At 45.1% G+C, this 19,505-nt stretch overlaps 1 protein-coding gene across 6 annotated transcripts in view; it reads left to right on the top strand.

Moving 5' to 3' along the window:
- ADGRF5 (adhesion G protein-coupled receptor F5) overlaps positions 1-19,505 on the top strand; it is an 87,581-nt gene that overhangs the window by 45,477 nt on the left and 22,599 nt on the right. For 5 of the 6 annotated variants that reach the window (XM_034766630.1, XM_034766627.1, XM_034766628.1 and 2 more), the window contains 8 exons: positions 5,771-5,834; positions 8,027-8,197; positions 10,101-10,280; positions 10,699-10,890; positions 11,975-12,190; positions 15,859-16,020; positions 16,190-16,402; positions 17,143-17,355. In XM_034766630.1, coding sequence (XP_034622521.1) covers positions 5,771-5,834; positions 8,027-8,197; positions 10,101-10,280; positions 10,699-10,890; positions 11,975-12,190; positions 15,859-16,020; positions 16,190-16,402; positions 17,143-17,355 — 1,411 coding nt within the window. The remainder of the gene's footprint in view (positions 1-5,770; positions 5,835-8,026; positions 8,198-10,100; positions 10,281-10,698; positions 10,891-11,974; positions 12,191-15,858; positions 16,021-16,189; positions 16,403-17,142; positions 17,356-19,505) is intronic. The other variant, XM_034766631.1, reaches the window with a different exon arrangement.

Consider the following 19,505-nt stretch of genomic DNA (forward strand, 5'->3'; position numbering starts at 1 on the left):
GACCCCTACATATTTCCCCACATTAAACCTGTTTACTTGGCCTTAGTGTGATGAGGAGTGATTTTCACCCTGTCTGTACTAGCGGCTTTACTGAGTTAATAGGTTGTCCAAGATCAGGAGCTAAAAGCATCAGGTCTCTGGTTCTACCAGCTCCTCACTTCCTACAACTGATTACTAACAGGGAGAAAGTATCTCCTTTTGTTTTGTTTTTGCATGCTGTTCCTTAACCCCAGTGCTTTGGGTGGAGAGCGTATATTGAACAAAAATATTGGATATCCTAGGTTATGTTCACAGCATACACACAAAGAAGATAGATAAAAACCATAAAGTGCTCTTTCAGGAAGGTTGCAACGTAACACTGCTTTGCTTTTTAGAATCCAGAACCCTAAGACAAGAACCTCAAAACAGAGAGAGACAAAGCTGCCTGCTCCCTAAATCAGAGAGGCCCAACTCAACTCACCTTGCTCTAGCCTGGCTTTCTGCATAGGACATAGATCACACACTTTCCTTAGGGGCAAGTAGGACCAGGCAACCCTTTAGGATTTAATGTAACAGCTTGCATTTTTTACCCACTTTTCAATACATCACGTCTAATATTTATATAGTATCTGCAATCCAGAAGGGTCCCAAAATTCTTTGCAAACAAACCAACTTCACCAATTCCTGAATTGCAGCCTCCTCTTGGTGCAACATGGCACAGTTGTTTAACAGTGCACAGCAAAACCACGATCGTTTAGGAGAGGAACTTAAGACTTCTTTCTACAGCTTCAAACTGAGGGAGGAAGTGGACTTAAGTAAGCATCATGTAACTGTTCAAGCAGAAATTTGGCCAGGAGACAGACTCGCATCCCTATTTGTGCAGCAAAATATGCGTTGGGAATCTTTACAATCAGAACTGATGTATTCTGAGGAGGAAGCCGTTCTAATCACACACCATATGGTTCCTTTGTGTGATGAGCTGTCTTAAGGGGTGCCAAGCTATTCACCAGCTCTGTAAATAAAGGTTTGAATTAAGTTCCACAAACTGGCAAAGATGCAAACGTCCTGCCTCTGTGTCGCCACTTGTTTTTTTCGCCCATCGTTAAGAACGGTGCCAGTGCATTCGAGGGTATGATATAAAAATGCTCTACTCTACTTGGCAGACCCCTGTATGAACTCGGCTGCTCTGTGTCCCTTGTGCCATCATGCCTCTGTCGAAAGCATGCCAGTAATGGCCTGTGAAATAGGTGGATGAACTGCTACCTAAACTGAAGCAAAGAGTTTTCAATTGACTGGGATGCCACCAGTCCTTCACCTGAGGGGGATCCAGAGACACCTGATAAAACCCTGCACTCCTGCTATTGGGCTGGGGGAAACTGGACCCCCAGGTTTAAAAAAAAATTCAGCTAAGTGCCCATATCCTCAGCGCCAGTTCCCTCTCCCTGTCCCCCACTGGGCTCCTTAGACCTTGGCTGGCATTCCTGTTTCAAGGCATGTCTACACTACACAATGAGGTCGACTTAAGTCAACATACAGCCGCTGCAGTAGTTAAATCAGTTGTGCGTGTCCACACTGCACTCCTTGTGTCGGCGGAGCATGTCCTCACTAGTAGCACTTCCATCAATGCAGAGAGCAGTTGCTACCCACGGTGCAACTTGCTAGAATCTAGTACCGGGTGTTATGGAAAGGCCTTGCAATGCCTCATGGGGGCAAAACATTCTCGCAGGGGTGACTGGGAACATGGCATGAATGTCCCATGATGCAGTTTTCTCTACATCCCATAATATTTCATGCTTGTTTTCAAAAGCCTAGTATAGCCATGCATCCGCCATCTCTAGACAAGCCTGGATCCCGCACAGCTCTGCACTATTGTGGTGAGCGTTGCGAAAACAACACACCTGATCCTGCAGTATTTCCAGAGCCACCAGAGGAGCATGGAATATGGCGATTTCCTTTCAAGTAGCTGGAAGCCATGGTAACAAACAATTCCTGGTTGCTGTTGGCAGTTACAGAGCAGAAGAACATGGTGGAGCACCGTTTCTGGTCCTGAGAAACAAGCACTAACTGGTGGGATCGCATCGTTGTGCAGGCATGGGCTGATGAGCAGTGGCTGCAGAACTTTTGTATGTGCCACGCCACTTTCCAGCAATTTTGAGAGGCGCTGTGCTTAGCCCTGCAGCGCAGCGACACCAAAATGAGAGCTGCATTGACAGTGGAGTGAGTGGCGATCGCTGTGTGGAAGCTGGCAACTCCAGACTGCTACCGTTGAGTTGTGAATCAATCTGGAGTTGGGAAATCCACCTAGGGGGTTGCTGTGATCCAAGTCTGCAGGGCCATTGATTGCCGTCTACTAAGATTGCCTTCTGCAATCATTCTATGATTCTAAGAAGGACTCTGACTCTGAGCAACGTGCAGGAGGTACTGGATGGTTTTGCTGCAATGGGGGTTCCTTAACTGCGATGGGGCAATAGATGGCACGCATATCCCTATCTTGGCACCACACCACCTTGCCACAGAATACATAAACAGCAAGGGATACTTTTCTATGGTGTTGCAAGCATTGGTGGATCACTGTGGATGTTTTTACCGACATCAACATGGAATGGGCCGGGCCGGTGCGTGATGCACGTATCTTTAAAAACACAGTCCTGTTCAGAAATCTGCAAGCAGACACTTTCTTTCTGGACCACAGAAATCACCACTGGAAATGTTGAAATGCCCACAGTGATCCTGGGAGATCCAGCCTATCCTCACTCCGATGGCTCATGAAGTTGGACACGTGCACAGCAGCAAAAAGCGCTTCAACAATCAGCTAGCAGGTGCAGAAGGATGGTTGATGCGCCTTTGGCTGTGTGAAGGGGCGCTGGAGCAGTCTACTCACTAGCTTAGACTGCAGTGAAAAAAATATTCCCATGGTTATAGCTGCCTGCTGCGTGCTTCATAATATCTGTGAAACAAAGGGAGAGAATTTTCCCCCGCATGTAGGGTGGAAGTGGACCAGCTGTCTGTTGATTTTGAGCAGCCAGATACCAGGGCTATAAGAAGAACTCGACAGGGAGCTACACGGCTCAGGGAGGCTTTGAAAGACTGTTTTAATAATGACCCCCCAGCAATGTATGTTGCTTTCCTGCCAGTGTATTTTTGGTACCCTGATCTGAACCATGATGTGAGTGGAGTAATGTAATCTTGCAAATGCACCTGTTTTTATGATCTCTGAATGATATACCCCCCCCCCAAACCTCTACACCCCACTCCCCTCCTGGAGCTAGGGAGAGAACCCAGGAGTCCGAACTCCCAGACACCCCCATTCTCTAGGCCCCACTCCCTTGCCAGAGCCAGACGAGTCTCTGTCCCGCCCAGCGGCATTAGTAGGTGGTGGGAGGGGGCTCGCATTGGAGATGTTGCATGCTGCAGAGTTGCAGCCTCTGAGTGCTCAGTGCTGGTCTCCTCTGGCCTGACACAGCTCCTTGGCTTTCACTCGGCACTGCTGCGGGTCCTTCTTGTAGCCCTCTCTCCCTGTGACCCAAGAGATCTGCTTGTACATGTCCACATTTCTACAGCTAGATCGGAGCAGTGCCTGCTCAGGCTCTTCTCCCCACAGACCCAGGCGATCCACCACCTCCTGTGTACTCTAGGCTAGAGCGCATTTGGAGCATGGACCTGGCATGCTCAGTTGGCCAGTTGCTAGGTGAGCTCTCCACACCGACCAAACAGGAAATGAAAATAAAAAAATTAGCAGTCCTGTAAGGAGGGAGGGGCTTGTTCCTGTGTACCTGGCTGCTGGGCAGAGGAGTTGAAAATGGCAACCAGAGCAGTCACAATGGGTCATTGTGGGAGGCCTCGTGGAGTCGACTTAAGTCCACACAAGCAACACAGTGTCTACTCTGCCACTGCATCGACCTAACTACGTCGACATAAACACCATGCCTCTCACAGAGGTGTAGTTATTAAGGGTATGTCTACACTAGAAACCTAAGTTGACCTATATTAGGTTGACTTACAGCCACGGCAGTAATTACTGCAGTGGTGCATGTCCACACTGCCCTCCTTGGGTCAGTGGTGTGCATCCTCTTCAGGGGCGCTTCCGCCGTCCTAAAAGGGCCAATGTGGGGAGCTGAGAGGCTGATCTCTCAGCTTTGTTGTCAGCCCCGCTGCCCCACAGGCTCAAAGCTCCCAGTAGACTGCCCCCCCCCCCATTCCCAACTGGGAGCGGGGAAAGCCGCTCTGAGCGTCTTGCCCCCAGGAAGCGTGGTCCAGCTTCTCTGGCTCCCCCCGCCTCCCCACCTTCTCTCCGGGAAGCAGGGCAGCATCGTCAATTTCACAGCTTGGTTCCTTATGTCAACCTAACTGCGTAGTGTAGACCAGCCCTCAGTCAACATAGCAGGAGAGTTACGATGGCAGGTGGGACCTTGTAGTGTAGACCCTGACATTATTAGGTCAACGTAGGCTGCCTTATCTCTGTAGTGTAGACCAGGCCTCAGAGGTCCTACAGCAGGGTCAGTCCTAGCCCAAATCCACAGCCTTTGGGAGACTCAGGTGGGAGGACCTCATAGGCAGTGTCTTCTCACTAGATCCACATGCTCCCCTATCAGCTTAGACAAATGACTATGTGTGTCAAACGCTCTTGGCCAAATGTTGAAGTGGCATGGAGCAAGAGATAGGATGGAACAGTGGTTAGGACACTAGCCTGGAACTTGGGAGAAGCTGTATTCTATTCCCTACTCTACCAGAGGCTTGCAGTGTGACCTTGTTTAAGTCACTTAGTGTCTCTGTGCCTCCACTCCCCACTGGTAAAATGATGCTATCTTATGGGCTGTTGTGAGGAGAAATCCATTAAAGATTGGGCAGTGCTCAGATACCAGGGCCATAGAAGAACCTTAGATAGATAAGTGGTGTGGCTTATTCTGAAGTTCTGTATCTTTAGGTTGACATCTTTCATCCACAACCTTCCCTGGTGTTCTGCTTTCACAGAGCTTCCAGGTGATGGACTGGAGCTGGTTTGAGCTGATCTGTAATAAAAACAAGGTGGGATTCTGTGTGTTGGTTGTCTCTCATTGTCTGACAGGCTGGAGGCTCTCAGGTTACAAAACAACAACTCTTGCATGGTTGCTCATAGTTGCAATATCCCTTTAATAAACATTTCCATCGATAGGGCACATATAATTATGAGCCCAATCCTCCTTGTAGTGAGGCCAATGAGTTTTGCCATCAATTTTAATGAGAGCGGGAGCAAGCCTACCCACATTGACCTTCTCATACACAGTATTATTTTGCTATCAGAAATCATGATGACCAAAAATGATCTAAGATTTACCTACAAAAAATGGGTTAAATTATCATGAGAGTAAAATTAATGGAACCTTCAATATAATCACATAGTGAGTAACAACATGATCTTATTACTCTAACCCTTGTCATTCCTTGCCCATCTCCCCTGTCATTGGTCATGTCACATTTAAAATTAGATAGTGAACTCTTTGAAACAGGAATAATTTCCATGTATCTATTCTATAGAGTATGTAGGGTTCATTTGGACTCTAAGACCCTGGGACACACTTACGGGTAGTGTACAAGTAATCAATAATAATAAGAAGAAGAAAATAAGGAGATGTAAGTGCATTAGCGTGAAATCACTGGCTGCTTTTGATCTGTGTAAGCATGTAGAAAAGACGATGGACCAAACTCTTAGCTGGTGCAAACTGGCAGAGTTCCATTGTCCTCTCAGTTTTCACCAGCTCAGGTATAATAAATAAAATAACATAAAGCTTATACCACTGCTTTCTTTTTTCAGCCTGACAGCGAAAATGGAACAGAAGAGAACGTCCCAACAGAGCTGCACAGGCAGAAGCGACAGGGTATGTCAACACTGGCATTACAGCAGGTTTCCTTTAGGTAGCAGGGGAACAGGTCTCTTGGGTCATTCCTAGACATAGCGAGTGGCAATGATCAAGCATGTGAATCACTGTGGTGCAAACCTGTGGCCAATCACAGATGAAAGTGTCTGAACACATTTTACTATGTAGCTCCTCCCCCAAGGAATGGCTTGTGCCACCTCCCTTTTCTATCCTTGGTCACTCGGTGTATATCTCCTCTGCACACTAAGGGCATGTCTACGCTACAGCCCTAAGTCAACTTATGTTAGGTTGACTTACAGCCACCGCACTAATTAATTGATATCCACATTCCCCTCCTCGTGTCGGTGGGTGTGTCCACATCAGGAGCGCATCCACCAACTGAAGAGAGGCAGTGTGGGGGGCTGAGAGCTCTCCAGGTAGTTCCTTGCCCGGAGCCCTGCTGCCCCCCGGCTCTCAGGTCCCTGCTGGGAGTGGGTGGGGGGCAGTCACCTGGGCTTCTCGCCTCCCCACCCTCAGCTGCCACTGTCTCTCTGCCAATGCTTCTCTGTTGCTACTGCTTCAGTGCCACCACTGGCTACTGTGTCGCTGCTGCCGCTGCTGGCTACTGTCTCCCTCTGATGTTTCTCTGCTGTCCCCAGCCACTGCCACTGGCTACTCCTGCAACATCAGGTTCTGAGGTTCCATCACTTAACCCAGCTCTTAGAGATTGCAGCAGATAGAGGGGAGCCTCACAGCCACTGCAGTCTCTATGTTGACTTTCAGTGTCCCCACTCAGAATGTCAGGCTTAGCTTCCGGCTCAGACGTGACATCAGGTCTGGGAATAACACCCAGGAAGAAGGACTCTCCACTAAGCCTAATCAGCTCTGTCATTAAATATTGAAGAGAGGCAGGTCCATTGGTGTCTAGACCTCCTTAGGCAGCCATTGCCCAACCAGATAGAATCACCTGTCCCTATCTGCTCTCATTTTGTCACTGGGATTTGGCACCCCTAACCCACCTGCTTAGACAGTTCAGTTCAGTTTAGGGAGACTCCCTCTGTCAGCGCATGCTAAGTACAGTTCTGCAGCCCTTTACTTATATAATAAGGATAACAACATTTCATTAGCCCTGCATTCCAATTTAATTTTTTTTTATTAAAGCTAATGTTAAAATGATCAAATACACAGATTACGGGAAAAGAGTCTGTACATCTGGATATAATGCTTAAATTGTCAAAAAGTGCAAGGTTTGGTTTAAAAGTCATAAACTACATATAGTACATAATCTGCAATATCCCAAATTTAGGTCAATAAATTTAACGATACAGTTTAGATATTAGCATCCAAATATTCGGGTACATCATCCATAAAAGGTTATACTAAGAGTAGCTTATGGAAAGCAAATCTAGCAGTGCGTGTAGATTGTCCCTCAGTAACTGAGAATTTAGGATAGGTTGTCCCTCAGTAAATACAATGCATCAGAGAAGTATTTCAGTTACTTTCCCAACGTCACTTCTCAGTAGCACTGCAGCTCCTCTCTCCTGGTATTGCTGATGTCCGGTGATGTGTTCTAAGTAGATGTCCCTTGAACACCTGATGGCGTCCAATACCATGAGTGATATGATACTAGAGTGATTTGTAACCCCAAACCAGCCAAAATTGATCATTTTGGCAAAGCAGAACCATCGTGCTGTGCACCTAGGCGTGTCTATGCAAATGCAGTCTGCTCTTGAAGTCTTTTCCCCCAGTGTGTCACTAGCTGTCGGGGGAGTGCTCATACAGACCCTGCTTACACAACTATATAAGTCAAGTAAATGGTTTGAGAGAAAGAATGAACCCCTTAACAGATCTGGGCCAATGGATATTCACTTGGGATGGATACGATTGTTGGGTCAAAGCGGAGAAGAAATGAGAGACAGCTTTAACTCCCTTCACTCTGACAGATTTCAAACCACTGCAGTGGGTTTCCTGTTACTCTCACCTCCTTTGATTCCCCACTCAGAAGCAACGATTTGACCCTCTGTCAGCAGCGCAGGCAGATAGGACAGGCACATGGAAGAGCTGCTGAGTAAGAAGGGCCAATATTACAGTTATTTGCCTCAGTAAAACCTCTCATTAGCTCTTGTTAAATAGCTATAGATAGCACAGACGCTAGTCTAGAAGTCTTCAGTTATTATAATACACCCTAACACATCCATCCTTTTTCTTTTCAGTAGCTACATTTGGCCTTTCCCCTATGGAATACAAGATTGACATTGAGATCAGTTATACAGATCCTTTTCTCTTGGAAGCCATCAAAGATTATTTCAAGAATCTTAGTTTTCCAGTCATAGTAAATACCTCAGATGCAGCAATGACCATTTCAAGCCTCAGTGTTACTACAGGTGAGTAGGTCGCTCTTCTGATGTTCTGCACGATGCAATGGCTTGTCCATAATTTGATTGCCTTCACATTTTCACATAGCGATCAATGAACTCGTAATGCCGACAGACCCTGCTTGTCGGCAGGCAGGACTGAACCTGAGACCTCTGAAGCTTGGTATATGAGCCTCTACTGCATGAACTAAAAGCCACATGGCTCTTAGCTAAGCCTGTAGCAGACTCATCAATCTCTACTGAGCTAGGTGCCACTAGAGGGGGACAGAGCGCCACACCAAGCAGGCCTGGGTTACAAATCCAGAGCTGTCTCTGTTACCCACTGAGTGGAAAAGATCCAGCAAGACAGAAAAATTCATAGATAACAGCACTTTCTGGTATTTGCATTCCACACCTCTCCTTCTTACAAAACACTGACATTAGGAGAGGCCTGAATGCTTCTCTGTGCCAGAGGAAGGGAGGGAGCCTGAGAAACCTGCACTAACATTCTGCTATGGCTTTAATACCCCAGTAATAATAGCAGTCTGATTTACTTTTATGTTTCAGGAAGGTACAGTGCTGATTTTCAAAGTGTTTACTTCCCTCTGACGACATTTGGAATGTAAATCACTCTAAGAGGCTATGCTTTGTCCCTAGCATGTGGACACATATTTCATGGGCTAATTTTCTTTCCGATGTAATTCCAAAGGACATTATTAAAGAGCAAAGAATTGAAGAACCTTTATTTTCCCACTTGTTGTTATACAAAATTGCAGCTATATAGTATTTTGAATAGTTAAAATATGAAACAAAATATAAACACCACATGTATTTACAATAGTTCAGGACCTGATTTTTTTTTTTAAATCTCTGATCCAGGAGCAGTGGAAGGTTGTGTGTACTGGTTCTAAACACGTGTGTTCATCTTTCCAAGTGTTTCTTGTCCATGAGCTAGTTTATTCAAAACATTTTGTCAATACTTTATGCTGTGTCTCTGAAAGTTAACTTTGACTTAGTCTCATAAACAGTAAGAAAATGGGTTTATGCTGTTTGAAAACTAGGACTTAAGATTTTAGATGATATGAAGTATATCTGTCTACAGCATTTTTCTGATAGTGCCCTTTGAAATGCCCTTGCTTTCAAGATAGTGATCAGAATGGTATCATTTTATGGTTCAATATCTCACTAGAAACAAACACTACAAAACGTTATTGAAACCAGTTTAGATGATATATGGTGTTTGTTTTTAGCCCAGGTAGTTTGTGAAATATCTGACCATAAAACTATCATTGATCTGATAGATCAGCAGGGCTATTTCCACACACTGATACAAGACTAAACGCAACAGATCCAAGAGTTTGGAACAGGGTAATTTTCAGTCCATGCTGTATATTTAAAAAAAACCTCTTAGGCCTGGTCTACACTGAGGGGGATTGATCTAAGTTACGCAACTTCAGCTACGTGAATAAGTCGACATACTTAGATCTACTCACCGGGGTGAGTCAACAGCTGATGCTCTCCCATTGACTCCGCCTGCGCCTCTCGCTCCGGTGGAGTATCAGAGTCAACGGCAGAGTGCTCGGTGGTTGACTTATCACATCTAGACTAGATACAATAAGTTGACCCCCGCTGGATCGATCACTGCCCGCCTATCCGGTGGGTAGTATAGACAAGCCCTTAGAGTAATGAATCAAACTTAGTCCCTAATGAGAGTATCACCACCTCTTATTTAGCTGCTCATGATTCATATAACAGGATTCTCAGGGCATCAGATACTCAGGCTTATATCTTGCTAGTGAACGTCTAAGATGCACAGCATATTGTATAAACTTTTGCATACACATCCAGTAGGGTAAATATACTTAAGGGAACCATGCTGTGCAAAATATTATGAATAACGCATCATTAACACAGTCTTTCTATTTTATACTAGTATGCAGTCTCACCAGTAATAATGAGACCCATTGTTTTTGTGAAAGTGGGTACAGATGGCCAGCTGCAATGTGTAGTGCCAACTCAATCTGTCCTAGTACCAACCCAACACAAGAGGAGATCTGTGACTGTATCACACAGGTGCCTTCTCAAGGACCCTATTGTCAGCTTCAGCCTGACGGTAAGTTGTGCTTAGTAGCGTATAGTATGAAATTTAATCAGGAGAGAGTGTGATCTTTACACATCAGTGGGGCTGGCTAAAATGTGACTCATGGACCAATCACAATACTTTGGGGCTTACTGTAGCTGTTATTTTTAATAGGAAAGTGTGTCCTGCTAATTACATCTCCCAGCATGCAAAGCTCCATCTTGATCCAAGTGGCCCCATTCAGATCATGGTGCTATCTTGCAAACACTCATTTTATCATGAATCTCGGGCTGATGCCCTGCACCCCAGAGGTGGCTGCATATCAGTGACACTGAATGTGTATAATTTGTGAAATGCTTAGGATTCCTTTGAGGTGGGAGGTGCCAGGTAAATGTCAGCTGAAGTCATAAAATAAATAAATAATACTACAGGTTTCTCTTTGCTTCTCCAGATCAAACCCACTTCTCTGTGTCCCCTGAGGACATTTTCCAGGGGGATACAGTAATAATGAAGTGTGAGATACCGTTGAATACAGGGAACGGGATCTGGTATCATTCTGGACATGTAATCTTGAATAGCACCCGGCATTCAATATCTACAACGTCAGTTCTGAAAATTACCAATGTTACACAGGATGATACCGGTACGATTGTGTCTGTATATGCAAGTGTATTGTTTGTAATTGGCAAAGGAACAAAGAAGAATGCAATTATTCTATTTATTTAAAACAGAAGGGCAAATGCACCTTTCCCCTCATCATCTTCCTCTGACTTTCTTTAATGAATCCGCTTCTGAATGGTGATGCCAGCATACTGCATTTATTATATTATAATAAAAAGTAACAGAGTTCCATAGCAAATTAAATTGTTAATGTTTGGAGGGCCCTTTGAAAAGAGGTGATATATTAGAGCTTAGTATTAAGGAGTCAGGTAACATGGACTGGACTGGGAATTGAGAACCATGAGTTCTATTCCCAGCTCTGACACTGATCTACTATGTGACCTTGGTCAGGCTACTTCACATCATCTGTAAAAGGGGGGTGATGATACTTACTTCCTTTGCAAAGTGCTTTGAGAACTATAGATGAAAAGAGCCAAGTATTATTATACAGCACTTTATATCTGAGAGAAGGGAGGGGCTGGACCTGATTAGAGATACAGGCAATGTAGATGATTTTTGCAGCAGTAGTTTGGCTGGTGGGAATTCAGAGAAGATGAGGTGTCAGTGGTCAAGGCAAGCGGTGTGTTGGGCTGATACAAAGGGCTTGGCAGTGGGAATAGTAGGGAGCAGGTAGATTTTGGAGAAGCAGGTGAGGAAATCCAGCACTATTTATTGGGGGGAAGGAGAGAAAGGAGTAAGATATGATGCCACGGCAGCACACTTGAAGGACACAGCGACGAGTGAAATTGCCAGTGATAGAGAAAAGAGGCAGAGGGACAGGCTTGGGAGCACTGGTATTAGGTACATGGTATAAGAGGCACATGCAGTACTTCATTGTTCTCCTTAAAGAGCCATTGTTCCAATGGGCCTGTGACAAATACCACTAGCAGTGGAACCATGACACATATCATTACCAGATAGGTTTTGTGCCAGTGGCCAGCAAAAAAGGGGTTAAAGGGATTAAGCTATTACTGGGCTAGGGGGTGACTAGCTGAATTTATTTTTCATTGCTTTAGGGGACTAAGGCAGAATGAGTTCTCAGCAATAATATTGTATTTCCTTTCCAGGTCCTTATACTTGCATTTTCGTAAACAGCAGTGTGAACTCCACATTGGTATTTAAAGCAACACGCAATATAACAGTAGCTGCAATAAACATTGTGCAATCGGGAGACACTGAGGTTATATGTGACGGTACCAAAGTATCGCTGAGCTGCTGCATTGATGGAAATATACAATTCTTTACTACTAACTGGAGACCAAATAAAGCAATTAATATTGTGGGTAAGACAGAAAATATTCAGTCTCACATACTACAGGCCAGTTTTTTCTAATCTCTCCTCCTAATTTGCAGCTAAAAAGAGGCACATGCAGTGGTTTCACACTCAAAAGGGCTAGATCCTTGGGGGAGGGATAGCTCAGTGGTTTGAGCATTGGCCTGCTAAACCCAGGGTTGTGAGCTCCATCCTTGAGGGGGCCATTTAGGGATCGGGGGGGGGGGGGGGTTGGGGATTGGTCCTGCTTTGAGCAGCAGGTTGGACTAGATGACCTCCTGAGGTCCCTTCCAACCTCGATATTCTATGATCCTTGGGGACTTCCCAAATGCTTAGACCACAAGTCAGTGGGTGCTGTGCCAAGCCAAGCCAAGATAAAGTTCCCACTAGCATTGCCTTAGTGCTTCTGTAGCCATTGCCATGCACTGTTAGAGCCAAGTGAGGGCTGCTCTAACTTCTGCCACCCTATAACTGCCACAGAGGGCTGGAAACCTATCCCAGGATCAGCACAGCATGCTGATATCTAGTCATCTTTCAGAAAGTGCATCTCCCCCTTTTCCTGCTTTGTTGACAGCAAGCTGGGTATGAGGTGTATAAGTCCCTATACTGGTTGTCCACAACTTCAGGGTCACCCTTATACTGAGAGTACTTTCCATGGGCCATGTACTTACCTTTGGTAAGCGAAATGTGTGGTACAAAACAGCTGCAGCACAGCTAAAGATTGGGGCCAAAACCCCACATGCAAGTGTGAACTGTCCCGTGCAAAATGATTCATGCTTGATATTAAAGTTCCATTTTGAATGGATTTATAAATAATGCATAGACATATATAGCATAAGCATGCTACAGACATCAGCAGAACATGGTAGAGCTTTTATAAGCACATCAGTAGATGGTGTTATAGATGGTGTAAGTCTTAACCAGTTGCCCTTTTGGACTCCATAAAAACCTATAGCAAAGGAGTAACCATTTATTAAAACACCTATTAATCATTTACTAGCCTTTTATTAACTGTATATAAATGGAACTTCAATATGAAGTATGACTGCAAACTGAGTAACTGTAAATGCACAAAGGTACATAAGAACATCCATACTGGGTCAGACCAAAGGTCCATCTTGCCCAGTATCCTGTCTTCTGACAGTGGCCAATGCCAGGTGCCCCAGAGGGAATGAACAGAACAGGTAATCATCAAGTGATCCATCCCATCACCCATTTCCAGCTTCTGGCAAACAGAGGCTAGGGACACCATCCCTGCCCATCCTGGCTAATAGCCATTGATGGACCTATCCTCCATGAATTTATCTAGTTCTTTTTTTTGAACCCTGTTAGAGTCTTGGCCTTCACAACATCCTCTGGCAAGGAGTTCCACAGGTGGACTATCCATTGTGTGAAAAAATACTTCCTTTTGTTTTTTTTTTAAACCTGCTGCCTGTTAATTTCATTTGGTGACCCCTAGTTCTTGTGTTATGAGAAGGAGTAAATACAGTGGCATTGCCAGGTGGCGGGAACAGGGGGAGCGATCAGAATAAAAGGCACCACACGCTGTGGTGCTTGTACTCACCTGGGTCTTCGGCAGCACCTCGGCGGCGGGACCTTCACTCACTCTGCGGGGCTTTGACGGCATTTCGGCGGCAGGTGCTTCAGTGCTGCCGAAGACACCCGAAGCGAGTGAAGGTCCCTCCGTCGAAGACCCGGAGCGCCACCCCATCAGTAAAAGCGCCGCCGGGTGAGTAAAAGCGCCACAGTGGTGGCACCTTTATTTGTGAGCGAGTTAAAAAGGCGCCACCTGCTGCAGCGCTTTTACTCACCCAGCGGCGCTTTTACTGATGGGGGACGCTCCGGGTCTTTGGCAGCAGGCCCTTCACTAGCTCTGGGTGTCTTTGGCAGCACTGAAGGACCCGCCACCAAAATGCCGCCGAAGCCCCGCGGAGCGAGTGAAGGTCCCGCCACTGAAGACCACGCCCCAGAGGGTGGCACGTTTTTTTGTGAGTGAGTTAAAAAGGCGCCACTTTTGGGGAATGTGCACAGGGGGAGCAGCCGCTCCCTCTGCTCCTCCTCTAGCTACGCCGCTGAGTAAATAACACTTCCTTATTCACTTTCTCCACGCCAGTCATGATTTTATAGACCTCCCTTAGTCGTCTTTTTTCCAAGCTGTAAAGTCCCAGTCTTATTAATCTCTCCTCATATGGCAGATGCTCCATACCTCTAATCATTTTTGTTGCCCTTTTCTGAACCTTTTCCAAGTCCAATATTTTATTTATTTTTTTTTTTTTTTAGATGGGGCGACCACATCTCCATGCAGTATTCAAGATGTGGGAGTACCATGGATTTTTTATAGAGGCAATATGATATTTTCTGTCTTATTATCTATCCCTTTCTTAATGATTCCCAACATTCTGTTCGCTTTTTTGACTGCCGCTGCACACTGAATGGATGTTTTCAGAGAACTAGCCACAATGACTCCAAGATCTCTTTCTTAAGTGGTAACAGCTAATTTAGACCCCATCATTTTATATGTATAGTTGGGATTATGTTTTCCAGTGTCCATTACTTTGCATTTATCAACATTAAATTTCATCTTCCATTTTGTTGCCCAGTCACCCAGTTTTGAGAGATTGTTTTGTAGCTTTTTGCAGTCTGCCTGGGACTTAACTATCTTGAGTAGTTTTGTATCATCTGCAGATGCACCACTATTTACCTTTCTCCATCTGAAAGCTGACCATTTATTCCTACCCTTTGTTTCCTATCTTTTAACCAGTTACCAATCCATGAGAGGACCTTCCCTCTTATCTCATGACAGCTTACTTTGCTTAATAGCTTTTGGTGAGGGACCTTGTCGAAGGCTTTCTGAAAATCTAAATACACTATATCCACTGGATCCCCCTTGTCCACATGCCTGTTGACCCCCTCAAAGAATTGCACTTGGATCCAGGGATTACTCAGACATACAGGGTGAAATCCTGGTCCACTGAAGCCAATGGGACTTTTGCCTTTGACTTCAGTGGGGTCAGGATTTCGACCATGAGTTCTGCTTGCATAACAGATGCACACTCAGATTTTGTGGGTGTGATTTAGATAGGCAGTTTTGGTAAATTTGCCCCATTATGTCTAACCCTCCTCTCTTGACACACAAAATACAGTTACAGGGTAGCCCTTAAAAATGTTAGTTTCCCCTAAGATAAATAGATGAGTTTAATATTTACAGTATCTCTTTGTACTTTCCACTGCTTACTGTAAGAAACGCCTTGAATCTGCCAATACTGAGATTATCTGACTCCAAATACTTCTCTCAGGCCGGAATCTGAAACCATTACTCACAGTGACTTGTCCTCACTCACCCAAACAGTGCTATTGGACTCAGTGGAGCTACTGATGGGAGTATATGATGCTCAACAGGAGTAAGGATTGTAGAACTGGGCCAATGGGTGTCTTAGGTAATTGGCAAAGTGTACTTTGGCCCAATCCTGAAGTCCTTCCTAGGCCGCTGTGAGTTTTGCCCTAGTAAAGGCTGAGTGTGGACTTCAGGATGGGTGAGTTTAAAATGTCTCACTGTCAAAACTTGTGCCTACACCTAGGGTTTGCATAGCTAAGACAAGTCCTGTATCTACAGGCTTTACTTGTGGTCGAGATACACAGACAGCAGTGATAGCTCTGGGATTGTTTATTTCAATACAGGAACCACCAGTTTCACTCCAAACTGTACTGAGTACACTCTCCAAGCCAATCAGTGTCAGTGCCCAAACCAGCCTAATAGTGAGATAACGTACACGTGTGAGCTGAGTACGGGGAATGGCGCCATCCGAAGTAAAGCCATCAGCGTGACATATTTACAAATAGGTAAGGAGCCTTTGCCGAATGCTGATAGAATCTGATTGCACATAGCTGAGTGTAAGTGCCGTGGGCAGGGGCTGTGTCTCCGTTCTCTCCACATGGCACCCTGCCTACCTATTGTGCCACATGCAAATGACAAATAACAATAATGTGTCATTTATCTTATATTTTTCAGCAAATGTAAAAATATTTTCAAGCGCAAAAGCTCAAGTTTCTGAGGGACACAGTTTTAATCTAACATGCACCAGCGATGTGAGCAATTGCGATAATGTCACCTGGGAAATCGAGTCTAAAATGATAGACTCTCGGCTATACAGCTGTAACCTGGAATCCCCAAGCAAAACCAGGTCCGTGCTCACAGTGAAGTCTGCCACTCAGGCCTGGAATGGTAAGTGAAGGCGTCACATCACAGTGTTTCGGTCAGAATGACAAGGTAGGTGACATTACCAATCATTTGAAAAATCAGAACGTCACCTAAGCCTCCATCCAGCAAGACACTTAAACACATGCACAGCTTTCATCACACAAGTGGTCCCATTGAAGTCAATAGAACAGGGGTTGGAACTTGCATCTCCCTGGTGGATGCCTTAACCAGCAGGCTATAGAGTCAGTCTCATGGTCTCTCCGGCGTGATTAATATTTAAGTATTTCATACATAGTGGAACAGCTTCAACAAGAGAGATGGAGAGAACCCAACCCCAGAGGTTAGGATGCACAGCCTAGAGGTAAGAGACGTGGGTCGAAGTCCCTCCTCCAAAGCAGGCAGAGTGGGGATTTGAATCTGTCTTTTGCATCCTTCGTGAGTACTCCAAGTATTGCATATAAAGGGAGCACCACCAGCTCCTTCTCCAGCTGTGTTTTGTGCAGTGCACAATCCAATAGGCATCTTCTAACCTGGCTGTTGTGCTTGAGTGCTTGCAGGGATGCTCCTGTTGTTGTTTTACCTTTCCTGCTCATTGTCTTTAGCCATCCCTTTTGATCTATCTCCATAGCAAGTAGCCTCCATAAACAACCACACAGAGACATACACCATATTCATAAAAATGTAATACAGGAATTTTACCAGTTCATCACAGTCTGCATTCCGTGGCTTTCAACTGAGGCCTGGTTTTGTTTTATTGCTTTCAGGCATCTATACTTGCACATTCTCTCAGAAGTCTTTGCCAAGTTCTGCTAATACAACAGTTGAGATTGTGCCTCTGCCTCTGAAACAGAATATTGTACTGGATCCCATGCAAGGATTTATACAATGCAATGTACCTCAGGTCCTAAAGTGCTGCATAAATGGAATGGAAAACTATGACGTTATATTCACAGTTCAACAAAGCGAATTTAAGGGTGGTAAGGAAGTCGATACTTTACTCTGAAAATAGTATTGAATGTGTGGATAATTGTGGACATCCCCCCATAAGATTCATTTCTTTTATGATGCCCACAATTAGTAAGCAAATAATTATAAGTATTTTTTTTAAATGTGCCGTCTCATTACTGTAATCCAGGCTCTTCCTATCCTTGTGCTTTGTTGCCCTTAATCATTACATCATGTCTTAATTTGGGATTGGCACCATTTTGAACCCAAGATCCCTCTGTTCATGCCGTAGTGCAGGTAGCGCACTCTCATAATTCAGTCTTAAAAGGTCTGACCCTGATCCCATTGGAGTTCATGGAAGTTTTGCCATTTACTTCCATGAGTGTAGGATCAGATCCAAAATGTGGTTACGTTAAAGTCCTACAGTGGGGTCAGCAACCTTCGGCACGTGGCCCATCAGGGTAATCCGCTGGTGGGCCGCGAGACATTTTGTTTACATTGACTGTCCGCAGGCACGGCCCCGGCCGCAGCTCCCAGTGGCCACGGTTTGCCATTCCCAGCCAATGGGAGCTGCGGGAAGCGGTGGGCTGCAGGGATATGCCGACCCCTGTCCTACAGGTACTCGCTGGAATTCTGTCTTTGCTTTCTACCAGTGACTTTCATATAAGGTTTGGTCAGTTTGCCAACATTTTCTAGCCATTCATTTAATTTTATATTCGAAATTTAGGATCATATTTTTCATGTGGGTCCATGTTACTGATGCATAGCCATGATTCAGGTTGATACGATAGCCATCCCCAAGCATTTAAAATGTGTAAATACCAAGGAAAGAGACATCGTTAAGGGTGGCTCAAGTGTGTAGGGGTAATAGCCATGAAACTAAGCAAAAGTATATTTAAGATGAGTAAGAGGAAAAATTTCCTGTTAGTGATGTCTACTAGACCATGGAACAGCCTCTCAAAGCAAGTGGTGAAAACTCCACAGCTTGAGTAATTTCAGACCAAAAGGGACAAAACTTTCAAGAATACAATGTAAGGAACGATCCCATATTCACCAGGGATATGGACAAAAGGACTTTTCCAGTGTAAATGTCTGTGGTTCTAGGTCTTTGAATTCTACCAATTATTTAGCACCTTGTCAAAGTTCCCGAGTGGCTCAAAAAATTAACAAATATCATGAGATTAGAAAAGAGAGAGGAATAACCATCTAATTATGCAGATACAGCGCATTCTGGTTGCATCAGTCAGCAGTTGCCATGAATTTGTGCTCTGCTTGTAGCTAAAATAAGCAAGAACAGAAATGTAATAAAGTCAAAGGTTTAATTAATTTGACTAAAAATTTCCCCAGAAATTACACAGACCCTCAGCAATTCAGCTAATCGGTTATTGGAGACAGACATTTAGATTAATTTAACATCACTGTGGATAGGCTCTGAGGGGAATTGCATCTAACCTTTCTTGGCTAGAAGAAGACTAATAGATACAGTGTGCTCGCCTGAGGTTTCTGGCAGGGAATGTAAAGCAGTAGGAGACGGGGGGGATCATTAGGCTTGTGAGTAGGATGCAGAGAACAACACAGGAGAGGTTACTGTTGAAGACCCTTGGGATGACTGAAAGATAAACTGAGGACAGTGCAGAACCTGGGAGTTACCAGATGAAGAGTTAGAAAATCCTAACCTAAACTGAAAGGCTTCAGCAGAAGCACGGAGAGCAGAAATGAAAGAGGTGCACTGAAGTGGCTACCCCCGCCACTGTTGCTGCACCATAAAGGACTTTGGGGGAAAGTTGTTCTCATAGTGGAAGGCCAGAAGGATGCTTACACTATATGTCTGTAGACAGAAGAGACAACATAAGAAGGTAGCAAGGAATGAGCATAAGCAGCAGAAGATCATAAGCTTGAACAGTAGGAGACTATCCCTAGAAGGGCTGAGAGAGCTGTTCTTTAAGAGGCTGAGAGAGGAGATTTTCACAAGCACTTCCTGTTCTACTCTAGCTACAGAACCAAACTATTGCATTCATGGGCGGTGGGTGAACCCGCCCCCTCTTCAGGGAGGCTAGTCTTCAGGCCCTGCCCTTTCTGCCCAAAGCCCCACATGCCAGGGCCAGCCGGAGGAACCCCAGCTGGCCCAACCCCTGGGCTGGCCCTGGCCACTGCAGCCCTTGGCCACCAGCCCAATCCCCAA

The sequence above is a fragment of the Trachemys scripta genome, chromosome 3 (genome assembly GCF_013100865.1).
Source record: "Trachemys scripta elegans isolate TJP31775 chromosome 3, CAS_Tse_1.0, whole genome shotgun sequence".
NCBI lineage: Eukaryota > Metazoa > Chordata > Testudines > Emydidae > Trachemys > Trachemys scripta.